Below are 24,700 nucleotides of genomic sequence, written 5' to 3' on the forward strand. Positions count from 1 at the left end.
TAGTTTTTTTTTCGTAGCCCAGGTGGGCGTCGACGTCCCACCTTTTGGTGTCCTTCCTGTGACGTCGGCACGCTTCCTGCGGAAGCTCCCACCCTTGGACGCCATCTTCAGATTCTTTTTTCCGCGGTTGGGTCTGGATCTTTCCCGAGAGGGCTCCAGACATTTTTGGAGAAAGAAGACACCAAAAGCCTTTTTTGGATGAAAAAAGATTGGAAAAGACAACGAGAGACAACACCATCGAAGAGGACGACGAAGGAACAGGAGAACTTCCAGAACTTCATCGTCCATCGGAGAATGCGCGCTCAGGGGGCCCCCTGAACGCAGGAGATGGACAACACACCATTCAAATTCTGCCGTAACTGCCACCACAAGTATGCGCAAAAGGACCAGCACCCGGTTTGCAACCTCTGCCTACCGGTCGACCACGAGAGCAAGGACTGCAACGCCTGCTCCGCCTTCACGCCGAAGACTCTTCGAGTAAGAGTGAGACAGAGGATGGCCAACGCCAGCATTCAGGGCAAGTGCCAGCCACCATACCTTCGAGACCTGGGGCTCTCAACAGACGAAGAGGACAACGTCGCCGGAGAAGATGACGACTACACGATCGTAGAGACCGATAAGAAGACTCCTAAAAAGGTAGGAGACTCGTCGGCCCCTAAAGACCCGAAAGACACTCGACCGTCTGACCCAGACTCTCGAAAAAACGAGGGCAAGTCCTTGAAAGCGCCGACGCCGAAATCTTCGGCGTCCGCAGCTACGAACAGGCCCAGCAGATCCTCAGAGAGGGACTCCCAGGCGCCGGATGCTGGAGAACAGCAAAAGTAATTGAAAAACGTCCCCGAGAAGGAACGTTCGACGCCGAAAGAGAAGGACCCGAAAGCCAGCTCGGCGCCGAAGCCCAGCTCGGCGCCGAAAGTCGCCTCGACTCCGACCAACCAGCCGAAGAGAGCGGCCGATCCATTCGACGTCGAACGTGCCGCCAAAATGGAAAAGAAAGAGACGGCTCGAGGCCGAAATGGATAACATCCTGCAGAGCAAAAAAGAATTCGACGCCAGTATGAAGTACTTCTTAATCCCGACGAAACCAAGACCACAGGTTGTCGAGATAACCGAAGAAGAGGACTACGACATCGAAGGACAGTCGGGAAGCCTGGAGGTGCTGGAAGATCCAGAAGAAGAAGCCTCCTACTACGAGGAGGAGGGGGATTACGACCAGAGGACAATCGTGGGCTCGGCATCCTCTGAGACACAGGACATAGAGTGGCAAGACCTCGACACCAAGAGTCCGGAGGATAGCGTGGACACGTACCCTTCGAGGCCCTCGCCGCCTGATGACATTGGGGTTTACAACACAGTCATCAAGAACGCAGCAGCAGCCTTCGGGGTAAAACTCGGCGCGGAAAAGCAGAAGGCAGATTTCCTCCTAGAAACACTGCTCCCAACACAAACTAGGAGCCATAACCTGCCGATGCTCGACAGCATCAAGGCACAGGGGAGGGAGGCTTTCAAGGAGCCTGCAACTTGCAAAGCCATCACACCCAGGACGGAGAAGATTACAAATATTCCTCCAAGGACCCGCCCTACATTCAGGGATCAGTCACGGCGGACTCCATCATTACAGCTACGGCAAGGAGGAGGGATAACGTGCCAACAACCTCAGGGCCACCCCCGACAAGGAAAGCAGAAGGATGGACCTGACGGGGAGAAAGGTCGAACGGAATGCCGCAATGCACTGGCGCATGGTAAATTCCAACGCACTGCTCAACAGGCACCAGTACCAGATCTTAGACAAACTGGGCCAGTTACTAAAACACCTCCCTGAAGAACACCAGCAAAGGGCTGCGCATCTTGTGGAAGAAGGGAAGAATGTGGCAAATTCTTGCCTCAAGACTGCCTTGGACGGGGCTGACAAGGCCAGCAGACTCATGGTGATGGGCATCACGGAAAGAAGGCAAGCCTGGCTCAGGATTTCAGGATTCCAGTCGGAAGTGCAACACAGCATCCTGAACACCCCGTTCAACGGAGAGACACTGTTCGGTGCTCCAGTGGATGAGAAGCTCACCCAACTGAAGAAAGATAACAAGACTGCAAGATCCATGGGGGCCTTGCAATTCAGAGGAACAAAGAGAGGCTCCCAGTTACGAAGACCTAACAGGAGGGGAGGAAACCAGCCAGGAACATCTCACCAGGCGTTCCAGCAGTCCCACCAGTCCGATACCCAGACACAGCAGGGGCAACAAAAACAACCCTGGCAGTACTAACAAAGGGGCCAGTGATTTCGCGGGAGAGGGAATGGACGTGGACAAAATAGAAGAGTGGGTCAACAACCCGCCTCTAAGTGACTTTGTCACGCGACAGGTGCCAACCCATGCAAAAACCCCCAGGGTGGAGAACGGATACAACAACAAGGGGGGACACGAGCTAAACATCTGAGATCATTTAACACCGGTGGGAGGAAGAATAAACCTTTTCTCCCAGGAGTGGAAGAAAATAACCACAGACAAGTGGGTACTTAACATCATACAGTTCGGGTACTACATAGAGTTGGAAAGGAGACCACCAAACAGAAAGCCGAAAAGAAGGGCGCTAGCAAGGAAAGAGCTAGAACTACTTCAAAAGGAAGCAAAAGAACTCCTGCAAAAACAGGCCATCGAACCAGTACCTTACAAGAAAAGGAAAAGGGGAGTGTACTCCACCTACTTCCTGGTACCAAAGGTAGACGAAAATAAAGAAAAGAAACCAAAACAATTCCCTACCCAACCACTAGATGGCAGAATAATGCATAGCATGTGAATCCAGAAATCTCTTCAAGCTGCAAAATGACTCCTGCTGGTAAGAACCATTTTGTTGCTCTGTGGCAAGATATCCCAAGTGGTGATCTTGCTCTTTCATATACACGTATATTATGTGTGCATGTGAATGTACACATGAGTGTTGTTCCTGTATGTATGTGCACAAGTATCTGTGTTGGTTTGTGTTACAATGGTTGAAGCAGCACCCAGCATTTCAAATGTAATTTATTTGCGGGTTTATATAGCGCTAGGAATCGACTCCCGGAGGAGTATCTCCGCGCTTCGACCGCTGGGGAACCCGTCCTGGCTCACCCTGAGAGATGGTCCCTAATGGGTATCTCTAAGGTGCGACCAAGCATCCCCGGCGGTCTGGGGGGGGGCCGTTGTGAAGATGAGGCAAGCTAATGCCCAGAGTTGCCGAGTGTGGTCCCTTACTGGAGTAGGCACCGGGGCGAGAATTATCGAGCCCGCTGACCCTGGTCCACGACCCTGCCGCATCGGGAATCGAACCCTGGTCCCGGGCCGTCCTCTGCTTACGGGTCTGCCGCCTCTAACCAGTGAGCCACACCACTCCTTGAGCATTGGTTTATCATTCACAAATAGCTAAATGAATGGCTTCTCCAAGATGGGTTTTATGTGCATTGGTAGAGTACCAGTGTGTATGCCAAATTTAGGGGTTGCGAAATTCACATAATTTGATTTTGCATAATTAAATCACATTTTTGGAGAAACTAGGCGAAAGGCAGATCCGCCATTTTGCACTACATTTTATCAGATATGCGTCCTTATGTCAATTTTTGACATGGGGACACATTTTATACTAAAAAATAGTGCAAAAATATAAAACCTTGTCATGTGCTTGGCCTATGTATAGCATGTCTCCATTATGCAACTAGGTTTTGTAGCATGTTATTACTTAGGGGTGTGCAAAGTTGTTGTTGTCAATGGATGATTCTATCTATGTATTTGTTCTACCAAAAATATTCCTTGATTTTCCAAGCTCCAAACTTATTTCCTTAACTTTCCCCAACCCATGTCCTTTAAAGTTTGTTACACTGTGCCCCTTTTTGGGAAATCTTGTACCCACACCCACCTAATATTATTGATAAAGCTACGCCCCTGCATTAAAGATTTCATCAAACTATAATAAATGCATGCTACAATATAGTTACTTGACTCTTAACACCGACTATGCTGTTTGACATCTATCATAGAATATTCTGTAACCTTCTCAGCTTCTCCACAAGCTAAAGATGTGATGCGAGTAGATTAATTTATTATGGCATAGATAACCGCTCGCAAATCTGTAATCGGCTAAATGCAAGCATCTGTGACAGGTTTCTACCTAATTCGAGAAAGGGGTTCCTTTTGAGGGAAGGAAGTTGGTCTGGTATCTAATGCTTGAATCATTTTCTTTCAGGTGTGAATGAAAGCTACCAGGATGAGCCTGTAGATCATCGTCTCACAGAGCGTGAATGGGCAGACGAGTGGAAGCATCTGGATCATGTAAGAGCCCGTCTTCTCTCTAGGGAAACTCTCTCTAGAAAGCAAAGCCTGCTAGTGTGCAAGCATGCTCATTGTAAGTCAAGCACGATACTGTGCATGTCCATTAACATACGTCCTTCTGGTGCTTAGTGGAGCCCCTTGAGCATGTGCATGGTTTTGCAGTATGAACCTATTCTAGATTCACATGCTGTGCATTATTCCTCCTCCTAGTGGGAAGTCGGGACTTGCATCTACATTTCTTACGTTTTTAATTTAGGCATCAAACTTACGTGGAGTCATGATGATCCACTATAATGTCAACTGTAAGCCCATAATGCCCCAATGTGTGACCAGCAGTTCAGGTTATTTTTTTCCCATATGGTAGGGTCGGAAGCAAGATGGTGAGCTGCAGAGATTTCAGAGTATTTGACTACAACACTGAGTAGAAAACTAAGTGAGATGATGTTTGTTGATGAGAGCAGTGGCATCTGTTTACAGCATCAGAGACTGATTGGTCGACATCTTAGTGGAAATGGGGAATACTTCATTTAAATTCTTCCCTAGTTCTTGCATTCTCACAGCTAAAGATGAATATTGTTTTATTTTTGCTTTATTTTCCCAAGAATCCCCATTTGAAGATAGTTATGCTTGTTTATGTTTCACACCTACAGCATTAAAAATGTTAAGTAGCTAAATCCATGTAATATGCCACAAGAAAAAATTCTCACTACGCCCTCAATAGACTGTAAACCGTCAATGCATCAAACGTATCTACTATTAGAGTCCAAAAAGGAGGCTTCCAAGTCAAAGGAGAAACGTCCAGCATTAAACACACATCAGCCTAAGAGTTGTAACAAAAAACATGGCCAAATACATCAACCAGACATCTAAGCACAGCTATATTGAAAATATTACTGGGAAGTAGAATGTTCTTAAAGTCTCTGAAAGTTGAAAAGCGCTAAAAGCCTTTGAAGGCCATCGATGCCAAAAACACACTGAAAGATGTTGTGACAACCAAGAAAAAAAAGTAGCTAGAAACAGACATAGTGTATACAAGATGAAAAGAGCTATCATTTCATCAGGCTCAAACAACCAAGGTCTATAGTACAAAAAGTCCAAGCAGAGATACTGAAAAGCTTACACATAGAGGTAAGGGAATAATACATGTACCTTGTTGGAAATCTGCCTGTCTCCGTGGTCACCCAATTTTTTTTGTCTTTTGGTGGACCCTATATTTTTGTTTGCTTTAGAATTCTGTGCACTTCAACCTTGAACAATGGCAAATTGCCTCAGCTCCCCGTTTAAACATGGTAGAATTGGCATACACACTCCTACTTGGTCTACTTAACTTGACTGTAAGTCCCTAGTATATGGTACAAAATGTATCCCAGTGGCCTGGATGTTCAAAGCCCCTAGACGACTGCAACACCTATTGCCATCCAATATAGTGGCAGTGCAAACATGGCATCAGGCCTATCGTTTAAGCCTGACTGTAACGGTGCAAAATATGTTCAGCAACCTGTCACAAGGTAAAAACCTGCTTCCCTTGTAAATATTAAATGGTCCCTCCTATTTAGGCCTTGTAGCCCATACGTCGGGTATGAATCAATTTCTTTTCAGTACACTTAATGTCACACGCATCTTATTGATACAAATTCTCAACCACCTGTGTAGAGCGACTTTACAAATAATTGAGGCTGTGACTCAAAAGTAGTGTCTACTGTTTACGTTATAACAGATACAAATCATCCATCAATATTCACATATGTAGTTTATCTAGGCTGCCAAGAGACGATACAGTATATAATGCAAAGTGTTTGCGCCACTTGGAGGAATCCAGGGGCGCTTGGGCGTAGGATTTCTTAAGGTATCTCGTGATGAATTGGTCAAGCAGGCAACCGTCCTGCGTTGTGGCAGCATCTAGTCGCTGACTAGATGCTGCCACAAGGCAGCTCGGTTGTCTGCTTGACCAATTGGCGCAAACCCATTGAGGCTTACGTAGCCAGAACTTCGTCTGGCCTACTGAGGGCTACCATTCCTGTCCCCGCCCTGTCCTGATGAAGACCCAACTTGACTACCTAATGGAGCACACTTCGGGTTGAAACGTCGACAACAATTACACAAGTCCCAGTTTGACAAAGGCTCTGCACATGTAAATGAGCAGGATCAAGCAACAGAGCCATTAGTCTAAACATTCTTGTCTGGCCTAAAATCTCCCCCCCCCCCTCCTCCCCTTCTATATAAAAGTCCTTATCACTGTATATATTGTACACTTGTGGAGCACTGAGCACATATCTCACACTGTTCACAGTTGTATATACTGAAGCCGCTCTACTCAGATGGTTGAGAATTTGTAATAATAAGATGTGTGTGACATTAAGTTTACTGAAAAGAAAATGACTCATACCCGACAAAACCATTTCTTGTTTACCAATTTATACCCAGGTTCTGAGGGACACAGGGTCACCCCATTTTTGTTGTACTATTGTAGCCCATAAGAACAAGTTACTTATTTTAGATAATGCTCTTTCTGGTAGAAACTCAATCTATCTGTAGATTCCACACCTTTTGAATATGAGATTGGCATGCAAGGGTCCGCTCTCAAATGGATTCAGGCTAACACCCTTCACATCAGAGACCAAGACACTGATATGCAGTGTCCCACAGGGCTCATCTCTCAGCCCCACTCTTTTCAACATATACATGACATCGCTAACCGACAATATGCGATCACAAGACATCATCGTCATCTCCTACGCCATTGACACCCGACTCATCCTCTCCCTGATGTACAAGACAAACACCACCAGAACTATCTTCATTAACTGCATGACCGACCTTGGTAGCAGAATGGATGTGAATCAACTTCCTGAAGCTCAGCTACAACAAGACAGAAGTACTGGTCTTCGGCAACAAGACCAACCTATAGGATTCCACCTGGTGGCCGTCAGAGCTAGGACCAACACCCACACCCACAGACCCATGACCAATGACAAGCTGCACATGGCAGCTCACGTCCTATGCATGTTGCTAAAGATCTTCAAATAGTTGCCTCAGGAAACCAAATGTACCATCACACAAGCACTCATCACCAGCAGCCTGGACTACGGCAACACTGTCTACGCCGGAATCTCCAAACCTCTCCTGCACAGACTCCAGACCATTCAGACCGCACCTGAAAGACTCATACTCTACCTCCCACGTCGCACCCACAGCACACTGCACCTCCGGAAGCTTCTCTGGCTCCCAATTCACAAGCATAGTCAATTCAAACTTCTCACGCACAACTGGAGGTTGCTCTTTCTCTTACATCGCGCCGAAGACCTGGAACAACCTCCATCAACAGATCAGAGCTCTTTGATACTTGGTAGAAGACTATGGGACTCAACCCAGTTGAAGCTGTACACAGCCATTTGCTGATCCATCGTGCCTTGATTCGAGGCGCTGCTCGTCGTATTCAACTGTTCTCAACTGTAGAAATTCCCCCGTTTTTCTAATACATTTAATGAGTGCCTGTGAGGATTGACCGTGGGATCAAGGTGCGGTGTTGGACTCTGAGATGTCTAAGAATGCCGTAATGGGACGTTCTGACTGAAATATATCTACGATTGACAGTGGTGAACTGCTGTTACCTTGAACCCTGATGAAGCCTTTGTAAGGCGAAATGCATTGGGTGTGTGTTTATAGTGTGGTTGAAGAAATTTAAATAAAGAAGAAAAATCTACCACAGTGACTTTGGTGAGTTTTGATTTAGGCTGTTTTTTCATACTCCGTGGTGTTTGTTGCCTCTTTCTTGTGTAAAAGAAATCAGAGCCTCCTCCTCACTTCTTGAGTTCATCAAGAAACTGAAGACCACACTCTTCATATAAACACCTTGGAACCACACACCTTGCCCAAGTACCAGGACAGCCTCTTGGGTAGTTAGTGTGGTATACAAATCAACTCGCTCCGGATCGGACGCTCCCCCTCAGCTCCCCGACCTCATTCATCTGCTGATCGCACCTTTGGAAGCAGCCTGCAATATTGCGCCACGCATTAGAAATCCAGTGGTATCGTTTTGGCATTTGTCATTGTGCTTGAATTGTGCTTTTGTGACTGGTATTAGATCTACATCGCGTCGCCTGCATATTACAATATATAGCGCTACCATAGTGCCGCTTGCATTGTTGTTCGGAGAAGCGCGACATTGCTGAGTCTTAGAAGTGCCTGGTGAGACTTTAGCTGCACTCGGTATCACAGTTGTTTTGCTGCCCCTGCCTCGCCTCCCCTTTGACATCCATTTTGTTTTGCTGCCTCTTCCCTGGCCCGCCCCTCCTCCCCGCTAACGCCTCCCAGCTGCTGACCCTCCCACGCTCCGCCCCCTCCACTATCCATTTAAGGTTGATGACTCAACGCGCAGCGACCACGCACTACGGCCGCGCCGAAGGTGCGCCAAAGGTAAGCCCGTCTATGCCCGTCCGCGCCGAGACCGCGCCCAGCGCCAGACCCCCTGGTTCCCGTAAGGCCCAGCCCACCCGCATTACATACGATTCCTCCTCCCTCCTTGCACTTAACCCCGGCCGACTCCCCAACTGCGCCCAAGCCGCACCCGGACACACCCATGGACCCTTCACATGCAACTCCTGCAAGTTTGACGGCACAAAAACCAATTCTTCATCCACTAACACCAAACATAGATCTGACGCCAACTACCACCTCGACCCTGGTTGAGCACGGTCGCTCCCTCCTGCCCTCGCTGACCCCTGCCCTGAGCTGCCTGGTATTGTTTACATCGCGCTGCTAAGCTTCCTGGACGCTTCTGTTAACTTGCTTTGTTGCCTGCATAGCGCTGCTGCCCTTGCTTAGCGCTAGAACGTGCCTGCCTGCTTGTGATAACTGTGCCTGCATTATTTGATTTTTTTAGAACTACCTTTGCTGTAACCTGCATTTGCTGACCATTTATCAGCGTTTTTCAGCCCTTACCTCTGCTCCTTCCTCAAACCGGGTCAAAATCGCGCTATAGCCGCCATTTGCTTCTGTTGTTGTTGTTCTGCCCTGAGACCGCCCCCTCCACCACGCAACCGCCTCCCATCTTATCCTCCCTCCCACTTTGCTTGTAAGCTCACCCCTGTCCTCCATAGCGCTGTGACCACCTCGACCCTGGTTGAGCACGGTCGCTCCCTCCTGCCCTCGCTGACCCCTGCCCTGAGCTGCCTGGTATTGTTTACATCGCGCTGCTAAGCTTCCTGGACGCTTCTGTTAACTTGCTTTGTTGCCTGCATAGCGCTGCTGCCCTCGCTTAGCGCTAGAACGTGCCTGCCTGCTTGTGATAACTGTGCCTGCATTATTTGATTTTTTTAGAACTACCTTTGCTGTAACCTGCATTTGCTGACCATTTATCAGCGTTTTTCAGCCCTTACCTCTGCTCCTTCCTCAAACCGGGTCAAAATCGCGCTATAGCCGCCATTTGCTTCTGTTGTTGTTGTTCTGCCCTGAGACTGCCCCCTCCACCACGCAACCGCCTCCCATCTTATCCTCCCTCCCACTTTGCTTGTAAGCTCACCCCTGTCCTCCATAGCGCTGTGACCACCTCGACCCTGGTTGAGCACGGTCGCTCCCTCCTGCCCTCGCTGACCCCTGCCCTGAGCTGCCTGGTATTGTTTACATCGCGCTGCTAAGCTTCCTGGACGCTTCTGTTAACTTGCTTTGTTGCCTGCATAGCGCTGCTGCCCTCGCTTAGCGCTAGAACGTGCCTGCCTGCTTGTGATAACTGTGCCTGCATTATTTGATTTTTTTAGAACTACCTTTGCTGTAACCTGCATTTGCTGACCATTTATCAGCGTTTTTCAGCCCTTACCTCTGCTCCTTCCTCAAACCGGGTCAAAATCGCGCTATAGCCGCCATTTGCTTCTGTTGTTGTTGTTCTGCCCTGAGACCGCCCCCTCCACCACGCAACCGCCTCCCATCTTATCCTCCCTCGCCCCTCCCCCTCCACAACCTCTTATGACAGTTGCTCCCGCGCGCAGCGTTCACGCGCAGCGACCGCGCCCAACCCGCGCCGAAGGTGCGCCAAAGGTAAGCCCGTCTACGCCCGTCCGCGCCTGGACCGCGCCCAGCGCCAGACCCCCTGCCCCTCGCGCTACCCAGCCCTCCTGCATTACCTACGATGCCGCCACCCTCCTAGCCCTTAACCCCGGTCGCGCTCCCAACTACGTCCAAGCCGCTCCTGGTCGCACCCATGGACCTTTCTCCTGCTACTCCTGCAAATTCATCGGCACCGACAACATCTCCGCTACAACCTCACCACAGATACCCGACCCCAACCACCTACATTGTATCCTTCTCAACACCCGATCAGTCCACAGGCACGCCATCGACCTATGGAACCTACTAGACACCATCTCTCCGGACATCGCCTTCCTTACGGAAACATGGATGATTGCTTCCTCAGCACCAGACATCACCATTGCCATCCCTGATGAATATAAGATCACACGCAAGGACCGCACCAGCCACACAGGAGGAGGAATCGCTATAGTCCAATGAGAAATCTATCCGCATCTCAACCAGCTCTGACGCCAACCTCGCCAATTCCGAACACCTTCACTTCCAGATCCACATCGACCCCAAGACCACACTCAGAGGCACCCTCCTTTACAGGCCACCAGGACCCCGCGCAAAATTCAGTGAAGACATCACGGACTTCATCACTCCACACGCGCTCCCCTCCAAAGACTACATCCTTCTGGGAGACCTCAACTTTCACCTCGATAAGATCAACGACCGCAACACCGCCACCCTCGTGGACAACCTCACCAACCTCGGACTTAAACAACTGGTCACTTCCCCCACCCACATCGCAGGTCACACACTCGACCCCATCTTCACCTCCAGCAACCATGTCTCCTTCAGCCACACTACGGACCTCATCTGGACTGACCACAGATGCGTTCACTTCACCTACAACAAACCAAAACCCAGCATCCACCTCCAACCTACCTTGAAAAGGAACTGGAACAAAATCACCACGGACCAAATCTCTGCATCGCTCCTTCAACACACCCCAGCCCCCTCCTCCAACGCTGACGAAGCCGCCGCTAATCTCACCCTATGGTTATCCAACACCGCTGACACCTTAGCACCTCTGAAAAAACGTCAAAACAAACCTGGCAGCAAGAAGGCCTCATGGTTCAACGATGATCTCAAGAAGTCCAAGAAACTCTGCCGCTCCCTTGAAAAGGCCTGGAAAAAAGACCCAACCACCAGCACCAAGGACGCCTTCAAAAACGCCACCCGCACTCACCACCAACTAATCCGAAAAGCCAAGAAAGCAGCATTCAAGGATCGACTCGACAACAACGCTCACAACAGCAAGGAACTTTTCAACATCGTCAAGGAATTTTCCAATCCCTCGGCCAACTCCAACGACATCGCCCCCTCTCAAACCCTCTGCGACTCCCTAGCCTCTTTTTTCCACAACAAGATTGCAGACATCCACAACAGCTTTGACAACCAACCCGGAAACCAACCCACCCTGCCGTCTGCTGTCCATCCTCCCCCCGTGAACACCCTTAACGACTGGAAGCCAATCTCCACTAAGGACACCATCCGCCTGATGAACTCCATCCACTCAGGATCCCCCACAGACCCATGTCCTCACCACATCTTCAACAAAGCAGACTCCGTCATAGCGCCGCACCTCCGAGACGTCATCAACTGCTCCTTCAACTCCGCTACCTTCCCTGAAGACTGGAAACACGCTGAACTCAGCGCCCTTCTGAAAAAACCAACAGCGGACCCCACCGAACTCAAAAATTACCGCCCCATCTCGCTTCTTCCATTCCCGGCCAAAGTCATCGAGAAAGCCGTCAACTGCCAGCTCGCCGCCTTCCTCGAAGCCAACAAATCCCTCGACCCCTCACAATCTGGCTTCCGAGCAAAACATAGTACTGAGACCGCCCTCATCGCAGCAACAGATGACATTTGAACTCTACTGGACAATGGAGACACAGTCGCCCTCATCCTCCTCGACCTCTCTGCAGCATTCGATACAGTCTGCCACAGCACCCTTCTACAACGCCTCAAGAACATCGGAATCCAAGGAAAAGCACTGGAATGGATCACCTCGTTCCTCACCGGTAGAACCCAGAGAGTCCGCCTTCCTCCATTCAAGTCCGAGGCCTCTGAAGTCATCTGCGGCGTACTTCAAGGATCCTCACTCAGTCCCACCCTCTTCAACGTATACATGAGCCCCCTCGCGGCCATCGCACGCCAACACAACCTCAACATCATCTCTTACGCGGACGACACTCAACTGATCCTTTCTCTCACCAATGACCCCGGCACCGCCAAAGCTAACCTGCACGAAGGAATGAAAGAAGTCGCCGAATGGATGAAACAAAGCCGTCTGAAACTGAACTCCGACAAAACAGAAGTCCTCATCCTAGGCACATCCCCCTCTGCTTGGGACGACTCCTGGTGGCCGGAAGCCCTCGGAAAAGCACCCATCCCGACAGACCACGCACGGAACCTTGGCGTCATTCTGGACTCTTCACTCTCAATGAACAAACAAGTCAGCGCCGTATCCTCTTCCTGCTTCAACATTCTTCGCATGCTCAGAAAAACATTTCGCTGGATCCCCTCCGAAACTAGGAAAACAGTCACCCACGCCCTGGTCACGAGCCGACTGGACTACGGAAACACCCTCTACGCAGGTACCACCGCTAAACTCCAGAAGAAACTCCAACGAATCCAAAACGCCTCAGCCAGGCTCATACTAGACATCCCACGCAACGAACACATCTCTGGTCACCTTAAAGACCTCCACTGGCTACCCGTCAATAAGAGGATCACTTTCCGACTGCTCACCCACGCACACAAATCACTTTACGACATCGGACCAGACTGCCTCAACTCTCGACTGTCCTTCTACACCCCCTCCCGCCAACTACGCTCTTCCGACCAAGCCCTCGCCACTGTACCTCGCATCAACAAGACCACCATGGGAGGCAGATCCTTTTCTTACCTGGCTGCTAAAACATGGAACTCACTCCCCGCTTACCTCCGCCTCACCCAGAACCACCTAGCGTTCAGAAAGCAGCTTAAAACGTGGATATTTGACAAATAATCCTCCTCCTCTTCCTAAGCGCCTTGAAACCCTCTGGGTATGTAGTGCGCTATACATATTTTATGACTTGACTTGACTTGACATCTTACTCAACACCCGATCGGTCCACAGCCACGCCATCAACCTTTGGAATCTACTAGACACCATCTCTCCAGACGTCGCCTTCCTAACTGAGACTTGGATAAACGCCTCTTCAGCCCCAGACATCGCCATAGCCATCCCGGAAGGCTACAAGATCATCCGAAAAGATCGCACCAACCAAACAGGAGGAGGCATCGCCATCGTCCATAAGAACTCCTTCCGCATCACAACCAGCTCGGACGTCAACCTCTCTAGCGCCGAACACCTTCACTTCCAGATCCACACCGACCCCAAGACCACACTCAGAGGCACCCTTCTCTACAGGCCACCAGGTCCCCGTGCACAATTCACTGAAGACATCACTGATTTCATCACCCAACACGCCCTCTCCTCCGAGGACTACATTCTATTTGGAGACCTCAATTTTCACCTGGAAAAGAGCAACGACAACAACACCACCACCCTTCTGGACAATCTCGCCAACCTCGGACTCAAACAACTTGTTAATACCCCCACACACCACGCAGGACACACCCTCGACCCTATCTTCACCTCCAGCAAACATATTTCCTTCAGTCACACCACAGTTCTCCAATGGACGGACCACAGCTGCATTCACTTTGTTTACAATAAGTCCATAACCCACAACCACCCTCAACCTACTCTGCGAAGAAACTGGAACAAAATCACCATCGACCAAAAACGCCCCCTGGTTCAACGAGGATCTTAAGAAATCCAAGAAACTCTGTCGCTCCCTTGAGAAGGCCTGGAAAAAAGACCCTAACACCAACACCAGGGACGCCTTCAAAAACGCCACCCGCATACACCGCCAATTGATCCGGACTGCCAAGAAAACCGCATTCAAAGACCGACTAGACAAAAACGCCCACAACAGCAAGGAATTATTCAACATCGTCAAAGAGTTTACCAACCCCACTGCCAACTCCAACGACATCACCCCCTCTCAAACCCTTTGCGACTCCCTAGCTTCATTCTTCCACGACAAAATCGCTGACATCCACAACAGCTTTGGCAACCAACCCGAAGACCAACCCACCCAACCCTCAGCCGCACCTTCACCCCCCTTGAACATTCTCAATGACTGGAACCCAATCTCCATTGAAGACACCATCCGCCTGATGAACTCCATCCACTCAGGATCCCCCACAGACCCATGCCCTCACCACATCTTCAACAAAGCAAACTCCATCATAGCACCACACCTCCGAGACGTCATCAACTGCTCCCTCAACTCCGGCACCTTCCCAGAAAGCTGGAAACACGCCGAACTCAGCGCCCTTCTGAAAAAACCCACAGCTGACCCCTCCGAACTCAAAAACTACCGCCCCATCTTGCTCCTTCCATTCCCGGCCAAAGCATCGAGAAAGCTGTCAACAACCAACTCGCCGCCTTCCTCGAAGCCAACAAATCCCTCGACTCCTCACAGTCCGGCTTCCGAGCCAAACACAGTACTGAGACCGCACTCATCGCAGCAACAGACGACATCCGAACTCTACTGGACAATGGAGACACAGTCGCCCTCATCCTCCTCGACCTCTCCGCAGCCTTCGACACAGTCTGTCATAACACCCTGTTACAACGACTCAGAAACATCGGAATCCAAGGAATAGCACTGGAATGGATCACCTCATTCCTTGCCGGAAGAACTCAGAGAGTACGCCTCCCACCATTCAAGTCAGAGGCCACTGAAGTCATCTGCGGCGTGCCACAAGGATCTTCACTCAGCCCCACCCTCTTCAACGTATACATGAGCCCCCTCGCGACCATCGCACGCCAACACAACCTCAACATCATCTCCTACGCCGATGACACTCAACTGATCCTCTCACTCACCAAAGACCCAAACACCGCCAAAACCAACCTTCATGAAGGAATGAAAGAGGTAGCCGAATGGATGAAGCATAGCCGTCTGAAACTGAATTCAGACAAAACAGAAGTCCTTATCTTAGGCACCTCCCCCTCCGCCTGGGACGACTCTTGGTGGCCAGAAGCCCTTGGAAAAGCACCCATCCCGACGGATCACGCACGGAACCTAGGCGTCATCCTGGATTCCTCACTCTCGATGACCAGACAAGTCAACGCCGTCTCTTCATCTTGCTTCAACATTCTTCGCATGCTCAAAAAAACATTTCGCTGGATCCCCACCGAAACTAGAAAAACGGTCACCCACGCACTGGTCACAAGCCGCCTGGACTACGGAAACACCCTTTACGCCGGTACCACCGCAAAACTTCAGAAAAAACTCCAACGCATCCAGAACGCATCAGCCAGACTCATACTAGACATCCCGCGCAAAGAACACATTTCTGCTCACCTGAAAAACCTCCACTGGCTCCCCGTCAATAAGAGGATAACTTTCCGCCTCCTCACCCACGCACACAAAGCTCTCTACGAACTTGGACCCGATTGCCTCAATACACGTCTTTCCTTCTACACCCCCTCCCGCCAGCTGCGCTCTTCCAACCAAGCCCTCGCCGCTGTTCCCCGCGTCAACAAAACCACCATGGGAGGAAGATCATTCTCCTACCTAGCGGCCAAAACCTGGAACTCACTTCCCTTGCACCTTCGCCTCACTCAAAACCACCTAGCATTCAGAAAGCAACTTAAAACCTGGATATTAGAGAAGTAATTCCCCACCCCTCCTCAAGCGCCTTGAGACCCTCTGGGTATGTAGCGCGCTATATAAATTTCTTGACTTGACTTGACATAAGATAACAGAAAGGACCATAGAAGTGCTACGAGAAGCCAGAAAACAGTTCACAAGGCGGTGCTACACTACAAAATGGAAATTGTTCAAACAGTGGCACCTCACAATGACACCTTATCACGACTGGGCACATGCGCAACCTTGGAAGAATACCTCACCCATCTACTCGACAAAGGATTATCATACATCTCACTCGAGGTGCACCTATCAACTATGTCAGCATAATCCAGAAAGAGAATAGCACCACCAAGATCCGTTCCTAAACCTATGTGGAATTTCAACATTGTACTTGCACAGCTCATGCAAACTCCTCCCAAAAAACTGTTAGTCATACACAGCATGTTAATCCAAAAATGATTCACGCTGCAAAACCTAATGGTTATTTAACAGTAAGAGTAGTTTTGCATCTTGAAGAGTTTCTAGATTCACATGCGACCTCCCCACCTCCCAAAAATGAGAGACTATGTAACAGGGACCAGAGAAGAAGAAGAAAAAATAAATCTGAAAATAGCTATCACAGAAGATTCTAGATGGTATGTTTGACAGTAAGTAATGCAACTTATGTGTTCTTCCTTGTGGAGGTGGTAAGTCAAGTGGGGTGTGGTGCCTTGACTGAAGTGGAGAACAGCCCTGGGCAGCATTGTAGCAGTGCCGACCCAGAGTCGCACAGCACAATAGTGATCTCAGACTCCATTGTGTCCTCTGACATCGATGGAGTCTGCATCGAGGCTCTGGTAACAGGCATGGAGGGTGGCGGCAGAGTCGGTTCAGGAGCCAGGGGAATTTGTGGATTTGGAGGGTCCGACTGGCACCGAAGATGAACCAGAAGGCGATGTCCCAGATAGCGGGTCTGTCAGCTGCTTTGAGCCTGTAGATGTGTCATAGGGCGTCGTAAGGACCTGAGAAGATGGAGCGTGGCCTCGAAAAACTCTACAAACTGCTTTGGAGTCCCAGACGGTCCTGGGTACTCTGGTTGTTCCAGAACAAGTTGCGGGATGGGCTCTGAGGTTGACCGACTTCAAAAATGAAATCAAGAGGCATGGTGACGCTGTCCCACCATCTCAGAAAAATGGAGTGACAGGAAAGGGCCAAGTCCTGCTTCGATGATTTTATTTTGTTGTTGATTTTTTTTAACCCCTTCCATGCGGCCGCTATTCCCCTCGTGTGCTGTAAACAACACGAACAGGGGCGGGCCGTGACGTACCCCAGCCGTCATCAGCACACGAGCACCGTAGTGCATGACGGCTGGGGTTCGCCATCAGCATGGAAGGGGTTAAATGTATTTTTGCAGCGTGAATCTTTCTGGATTCACTATGCTGTGCATATTCCGCGGTCTTGTGGTTGGGTCCGGATTCGTAGTCTTTTCTTTGTTTTGTTTTTTTTTGTAGCCCTTGTGGGTGTCGGCGTCGCACCTCCTCGGGTGCATTTCCGGTGACGTCGGCATGCTTCCTGCGGAAGCTCCCACTCTTGGGCGCCATCTTCAGATTCTTTTTTCCGCGGTCGGGTCTGGATCGTTCCCGTTGGGCTCCAGACATTTTTGGAGAAAGTACTGAAAAGATTTGAAGTTGGAGAAGATATTGGAAAAGAAGACTAAAGAAGACTTCGCAGAACATTGACTAAGAGAAAAGAAGGAGAAAACCTCGAGAACTTCGACGATCGTCGACGTCCACGCGGTCAGGGAGGCCTGAACGCTCGAGGATGGACAACACGCCGTTCAAGTTCTGCCCGAACTGCAGACACAAGTACGCGCAGAAAGACCAGCATCCGGTTTGCAACCTTTGCCTACCGGTAGAACACAGAAGCGAGGACTGCAACGCCTGCTCCGACTTCGCCCAGAAGACCCTTCGTGTGAGGAAGAGACAGAGGGTAGCACACGCCACCCTCGAAGGAAAATCTCCGACGCCATCGCTGTACGAGCTGGGGATGTCCTTGGAGGAAGAGGACAACGCTGCCGCCGAAGACAAAAGCTACACGGTCGTAGAGACCGATTACAAGAAGACACCTGATAAGGTAGGAGACTCGACGTCCCACAAGAACACGAGAGACTCTGAGTCTCGAAAGTACGAGGGCAAGAGCCCGAAGGCGCCGACGCAGCGACATCTGCCGCCCGCGACCACAAGCAGGCCCAGCGGATCCTCGGAGAAGGAGTCCCTGGCGCCGAGAGCTGTTGATCAGCAGAAGGCGTCGAAGATCGTCGCCGAAAGGGACCGATCGACGTCGAGGGAGAAAGACCCTAAAGCCTCGGCGCCGTCCAAGGACCCGAAAGCCAGTTCGACGTCCAAGTCATTGACGCAGAGAGTCTCGCCGTCGAGCCAGGCGACGAAGAGAGGGGCCGAACGTTCCGAAGCCGAAAACGCGGCAGAGATGGAAAGGAAAAAACGTCGGCTAGAAGCCGAAATGGCAAGCCTCTTGCAGCGGAGAAAAGATTTCGCCGCCGAGATGAGTGCCTTCACGATTCCACACAAGACCAAGCACGCCGTGCTAGATCTGGTCGAAGAGGAAGAAGAACATGTCGACGGGCATGGGCCTAGCGACGAGATGGTCGACGACCAGGAAGGTGAAGAGAATCCCTACGAGGATTACAGCTATGAGGAGGAAGAGGGCAGTAGGTTGGACGCCGAGTCGGCCACCTCCGACCCACACGAGGAGGATTACCTAGATGTCGACACCGAGAGCCCGGAAGAGGCGGTCGACTCATACCCCTCGAGGCCCTCGCCGCCGGACGACATCGGGGCATACAACTCCGTGATACAATCGGCCACAGCTGCATTCAAGCTAAAGCTCGACGAGGAAAGGCAGAAAGCAGACTTCCTGCTAGAGACTTTGCTCCCAACACAAACAAGAAGCCAGTTCCTTCCAATGCTCGAGAGCGTCTTGGCTCAGGGAAAGGAAACATTCAAAGAGCCCGCAACATGCAAGGCGGTAACTCCCAGAACAGAGAAAAAGTACAAACACTCCTCAAAGGACACGGCCTACATTCGGGGCGAGGTCTCAGCAGACTCCATTATCACGGCCACAGCTAGGAAGAGGGCGAGCGTATCCACTACCTCTGGCCCACCACCGGATAAGGAGAGCAAGAGGATGGATCTGGTGGGGAGAAGGATCGAACGGAATGCCGCGACCCACTGGCGCATGGCTAATTCCAACGGCCTGATAAACAGGCACATGTACCAGATCATGGAGGGGCTGGGGCAGTTGGTGAAGGACCTACCCCAGGATGCCAGGCAGAAGGCCGAAAAATTGATCGAAGAAGGGAAAAACGCGGCAAATTCTTGCCTTAAGACGGCCCTGGACGGAGCAGACACCGCCAGCAGGCTCATGATGATGGGTGTCACGGAAAGGAGACACGCCTGGCTCAGGATCTCAGGGTTCAAACCCGAGGTACAACACAGTATCCTGAACACACCGTTCAACGGCGAGACGCTTTTCGGAGCAACAGTTGACGAGAAACTCTGCCAACTCAAAAAAGATAACGAGACGGCAAGATCCATGGGGGCATTGCAGTTCAGAGGCAACAAAAGAGGCACCCCGTCACGGAGGCCCGGCGAGAGAGGTGGAAACCAGCCAGGTACATCGCACCAGGCCTTCCAGCAAACGCACCAGGCAGACTCGCAGGCTCAGCAAGGTCACCAGAAGCAGTCCTGGCAGTACCAACCAAGGGGTCAGTCCTTTCGAGGGAGAAATGGACGTGGCCAGAATAGAAGAGGGGGCAGCAGCCCACCTCGAAGTGACTTCAAAGACCTCCGGGTGCCCGACCACAGAAAAGATCCCAGGGGGCACCACGTACGAAGGGGTCAGGACAATCTAAACACCTACGACCACATGACACCAGTGGGAGGAAGATTAAAGTTTTACCTCCAAGAATGGAGAGAAATAACATCAGACAAATGGATCCTAAACATTATCCAATTCGGATACTGCTTGGAATTGGAGAGAAAGCCAACAAGCAGAAAACCAAGGGGAAAGCCACCAGCAAGAGAACAGCTGGCGAGGCTTCAGGAAGAAGCACAAGAGCTTCTACAAAAACAGGCCATAGAAAGAGTTCCCTTCAAGGAAAGAAACAAGGGAATATACTCAACGTACTTCCTAGTACCAAAGGTAGACGACAAAATGAGACCCATCCTAGACCTGAGGTTCCTCAACAAATTCATAAAAACACAAAAAATCAAGATGACCTCCCTGCAGGAGGTGCTGCCGCAATTGCAGGTCGGACACTTCATGGTCACGATAGACCTCAAGGACGCCTACTTGCACATACCGATGAACGAGAAGCACAAGCATATGCTCAGGTTCACAATCGGAGGAGGCCACTTCCAGTTCACAACGCTAGCCTTCGGACTAAAATCAGCACCGAGGGTATTTACGAAGTGCCTCGCGGCAGTCGTAGCACACTTACGAAGACAGGGGATACACGTATACCCTTACCTGGACGACTGGCTGGTGAAAGCAAACTCGTACCAGAAGTGCAAGCAACATGCACATACAGTGACGAGCACGCTCATAAACCTGGGGTTCTCCGTCCATTGGAAGAAGTCATCAATGGAGCCGGAGCAAGTGAAGATCTTCCTGGGGGCAGAGATGAACACCTTACAGGGCAAAGTGTTCCCCAGCGAGAAGAGAGCAAGGGCACTGGTCAAGGAAACTCGCCTCTACTGGAAGGGACAAGCTCGGACAGTGAGGACTGCGAGCAAGATCATGGGGATGATGGCATCATGCATCCACCTAGTGCCGAATGTGCGGCTCCACATGAGACCCATGCAAGAATGGCTCCAGGAACAATTGTCACAGGCTTCGGGCAGTTGGGAGGATCTTGTGGTGGTGACGCACGCAGTGCAGATGGAGATGACATGGTGGACCATGGAGAACTTAACAAGGGGACAGCCTCTAACACCCCCAACTCCGACAGTGACCATCACCACAGACGTATCCCTGAAGGGATGGGGCGCTCACATGGAGGAACTCAAAGTTAGGGGTCTTTGGACGCCAGCAGATGTGACGAAGCACATCAAATACCTCGAATTGAAGACAATCTTCCTGGCACTGAAAGCCTTCCAGACAAGACTGTACAGGCAAAGGGTGTTGCTGCAGACAGACAACACCACAGCGATGTTCTACATCAACAAACAGGGTGGAACACAGTCAACAACGCTTTCAACGCTGGCACAGGAGATATGGAGATGGGCCATCCCTCTCCAGATAGACCTGCTAGCCATACACCTACCAGGGAAGGAGAACATTCAGGCAGACTGGCTGAGCAGACAGACATCGGCATCCCACGAGTGGGAGCTCAATGCTCAGGAGACAAGGTGGCTGTTTAACAGGTGGGGAACGCCATCAGTGGACCTGTTTGAAACACGCCAGAATGCGAAATGCCGAAACTTCGCATCCAGACAACACGGAGAGGGGTCCCTTGGGAATGCCCTATGGATAGATTGGTCCGGGACATTTGCTTACGCTTTTCCCCCGATACCACTGATACACAGAGTACTGAGCAAGTGCAGAGCGAGCAACATGACCCTGATACTGGTCGCGCCACAGTGGGCGAGGCAGACATGGTACTCGCAGATCATGGAGATGTCACAGTGTTCACTTGGCAGCTATAGTGGCCTACACAAGGGGTGAGATGGGCAGAAGCTTCTTCACATCGCAAGTTGTCAAGAGGTTCCTGGAAGGAGCGAAGAAGATCGCACCACCCAAGCATGTGCCACCACCGGCATGGAACTTAAACGTAGTCCTGACGGAACTCATGAAGGAGCCCTTTGAGCCACTTCACAAGGCCTCCTTACAGATGCTAACTATGAAAACTGCTTTCCTGGTTGCAATAACGTCCTTACGCAGAGTGAGCGAGCTGCAAGCGCTAACGCTACAGGAACCCTACTTACAAATACATAATGATAGGGTTGTGATGAGGACCGACCCCCACTTCATGCCGAAGGTGGTGTCCAAATTCCACATGAACCAGTCCATACAGATACCAAGTTTTTTCCAAAAACCAACCACTAGCGCAGAGCGAGCTCTGCACACCCTGGACGCCAGAAGGGCGGTCATGCATTACATTGAAAGGACAAAAGGACACAGGAGAACGAAAGTTCTTTGTGTCGTTCGCCAACAGTTACATGGGCAAGGCAGTAACTAAGACCACTATTGCACGCTGGATCGCGCAAACAATCCAACTCTGCCACAAAAGGGCAGGACAAGAACTGGCAGAGGGGGCACGTGCCCACTCCACTAGGAAAAAGGGGGCTACAATAGCCTTCCTGGCCAATACACCCATACAAGACATATGCCTGGCGGCAACATGGGCTTCGGTGCACACATTCACTAAGCACTACTGCGTGGATGTTCAGATGAACAAAGAAGCACAAGTCGGACAAAGGGTGCTCCAGCATATATTCAGAAACCAGAGCTCATCTTCCACCCAGCCGCCACAGAAATGAGAAACCGCTACAAAATCTATGCACAGCATAGTGAATCCAGAAAGATTCACGCTGCAAAACGAATAGTTTCTTACCTGTCGGTGTAGTTTTGCAGCTTGAAGATCTTTCTGGATTCACTAGCGAACCCACCCACCTCCGCCAGAAAGATGAGGCTGGAGAGAGAAGAGGTGGTCAAAAAAAAAAAAAAGGGAGAGAAGTAGGAGGATATAAGGACAGAGCGGTAAAAAATTCTCACCTAAATTGAACATTGCCATTGCTTCGGAAACGAAAGAAACACGGAAAAAAGAATCCGAAGATGGCGCCCAAGAGTGGAAGCTTCCGCAGGAAGCATGCCGACATCACCGGAAATGCACCCGAGGAGGTGTGACGCCGACGCCCACAAGGGCTACAAAAAAAAAAAAAAAACAAAGAAAAGACTACGAATCCGGACCCAACCACAAGACCGCGGAATATGCACAGCATAGTGAATCCAGAAAGATCTTCAAGCTGCAAAACTACACCGACAGGTAAGAAACTATTTGTTTCCTTCGACTTACCCATAGACTTGGACCTTGATGATTACTGACCCCAGGAAAAACTTTTGGACTGGGAACCCACCCTTCTATTTGGACTGGTCTCACTCCGGAGTACATTGCTTGGCAACATAGTTTTGCCTCTCGGTCTCGAATAGCCTTTGGAATCATCGCAGCGCAGTCACTGCAGGCCTTATAGTCCTTGCTTGCCCCAGACACAATAGGCAAACCTGATGAGGATCTATCACAAACATTTGTTTGCGACAGTCTCTATAGAGTTTAAGACCTGTCAACATGGGTGGAAACCTTTCCCTTGCACACTGAAATGCTGTGGGGTAAAGTGTCTCGAGTAGAGTGAAGGTAATTCTAGATTTATTGGTGGTGCAGAAAAAAAGGGTCTGACCGCATGCTTAAGTGGAGTGTATATGGATCCCACACATCATTTTCTGAGTAGGAAAGTGTCAATGTGGAGCAGCACTGCGTCACCAACTGGCATGCAGAGGTACTGCTGAAAAAGTTTCTGCAATCAGTCTGATGCTTTGGGAATATTGGAAAGGTGAGTAACCTGCGGTTAGATTGAGTCTGTACCAGAAAGATTCTTACAGAAGGTAATTAACTTGTTCTTGTGGCCTTCAAAGCCTAAATAGGGTTGACTTATTATGGCTTTGGAGCCTGACGTAGCAGGATCTACCCGCCGTTAAAGGACCTTCGGCTTGGGCCTTTTAACAAGGGCGCTGGTATTAAGGAAAGTCAGATAGTGTTTATTTTAACAGGTTACAGTGCATGTTTTGCACCTTTACAATCAGACTAAAGTGGTAGGCCTGAAGCCATGTTTGTTCTGTCACTATAGTGGACGGAATAAGTGCTTTAATCCACTACTGGTTCTTTTTACACCATATACTAGGGACTTATCAAGTAAAGTATACCAAGTAGGAGTATGCCAGTTCAATCATTAAAAAAAAATATTTTTATTAACACAGCTCAAGAGAATTCTAGACACAGTATGCTTAGTCAAGGTTACACAATAAGCAGACACGATTTTACAAGAATGAGACAATCACTTAAAGATAGGTGGTATACAACACCTTCTGCATGGGTCAGTTTCTGTAGTTCACCCTCTCTTTCTGCCAGTGCACCCAGATTTGCCCCCAATTCTTAGCAGCCCCCCTGCTTTTGTAAACCGTATCTTCAGCGCGTTGGCACCAGTCAAGGTCCTGTTTCCACTCCTGCTGTGTCGGAGGTAGAGGCTCCCCCCACTTTCTTGCAATGTTCCGCTTTACAACCCCTGCCGCAAGAGCCAGCCACAAGCCCTCGTTTCTGAACCAGTCAGCGTCCGTTGTAGTCATCAATAGTAGCCACTTTGCATCAAGGGGGGCTGTTATTCCCATTACCCTAGACATAATATCTGTGACCCCGTGCCAGTACCGTGCAATCTCAGGACATTCCCGTAGGATATGCAGGAAGGTTCCCTCCCCCTGAAACCCCCAAACACACTTCACATCAGTGACCTTGCCCCTTGTGTAAAGGTGAGTGCGGGGGTAGTAGGTGCGGTGCAATAT

General features: G+C 50.2%; 1 protein-coding gene across 5 annotated transcripts in view; it reads left to right on the top strand.

Annotated features, from left to right (window-relative positions):
* The window catches only part of CBFA2T2 (CBFA2/RUNX1 partner transcriptional co-repressor 2), a 383,740-nt gene that overhangs the window by 219,553 nt on the left and 139,487 nt on the right, over positions 1-24,700 (top strand). For all 5 annotated transcript variants that reach the window (XM_086932380.1, XM_086932381.1, XM_086932382.1 and 2 more), the window contains exon 7: positions 4,213-4,298. In XM_086932380.1, the coding sequence (XP_086788506.1) occupies positions 4,213-4,298 (86 nt within the window). The remainder of the gene's footprint in view (positions 1-4,212; positions 4,299-24,700) is intronic.

Source organism: Lissotriton vulgaris, chromosome 7 (genome assembly GCF_964263255.1).
Source record: "Lissotriton vulgaris chromosome 7, aLisVul1.2, whole genome shotgun sequence".
NCBI classification, from domain to species: domain Eukaryota; kingdom Metazoa; phylum Chordata; class Amphibia; order Caudata; family Salamandridae; genus Lissotriton; species Lissotriton vulgaris.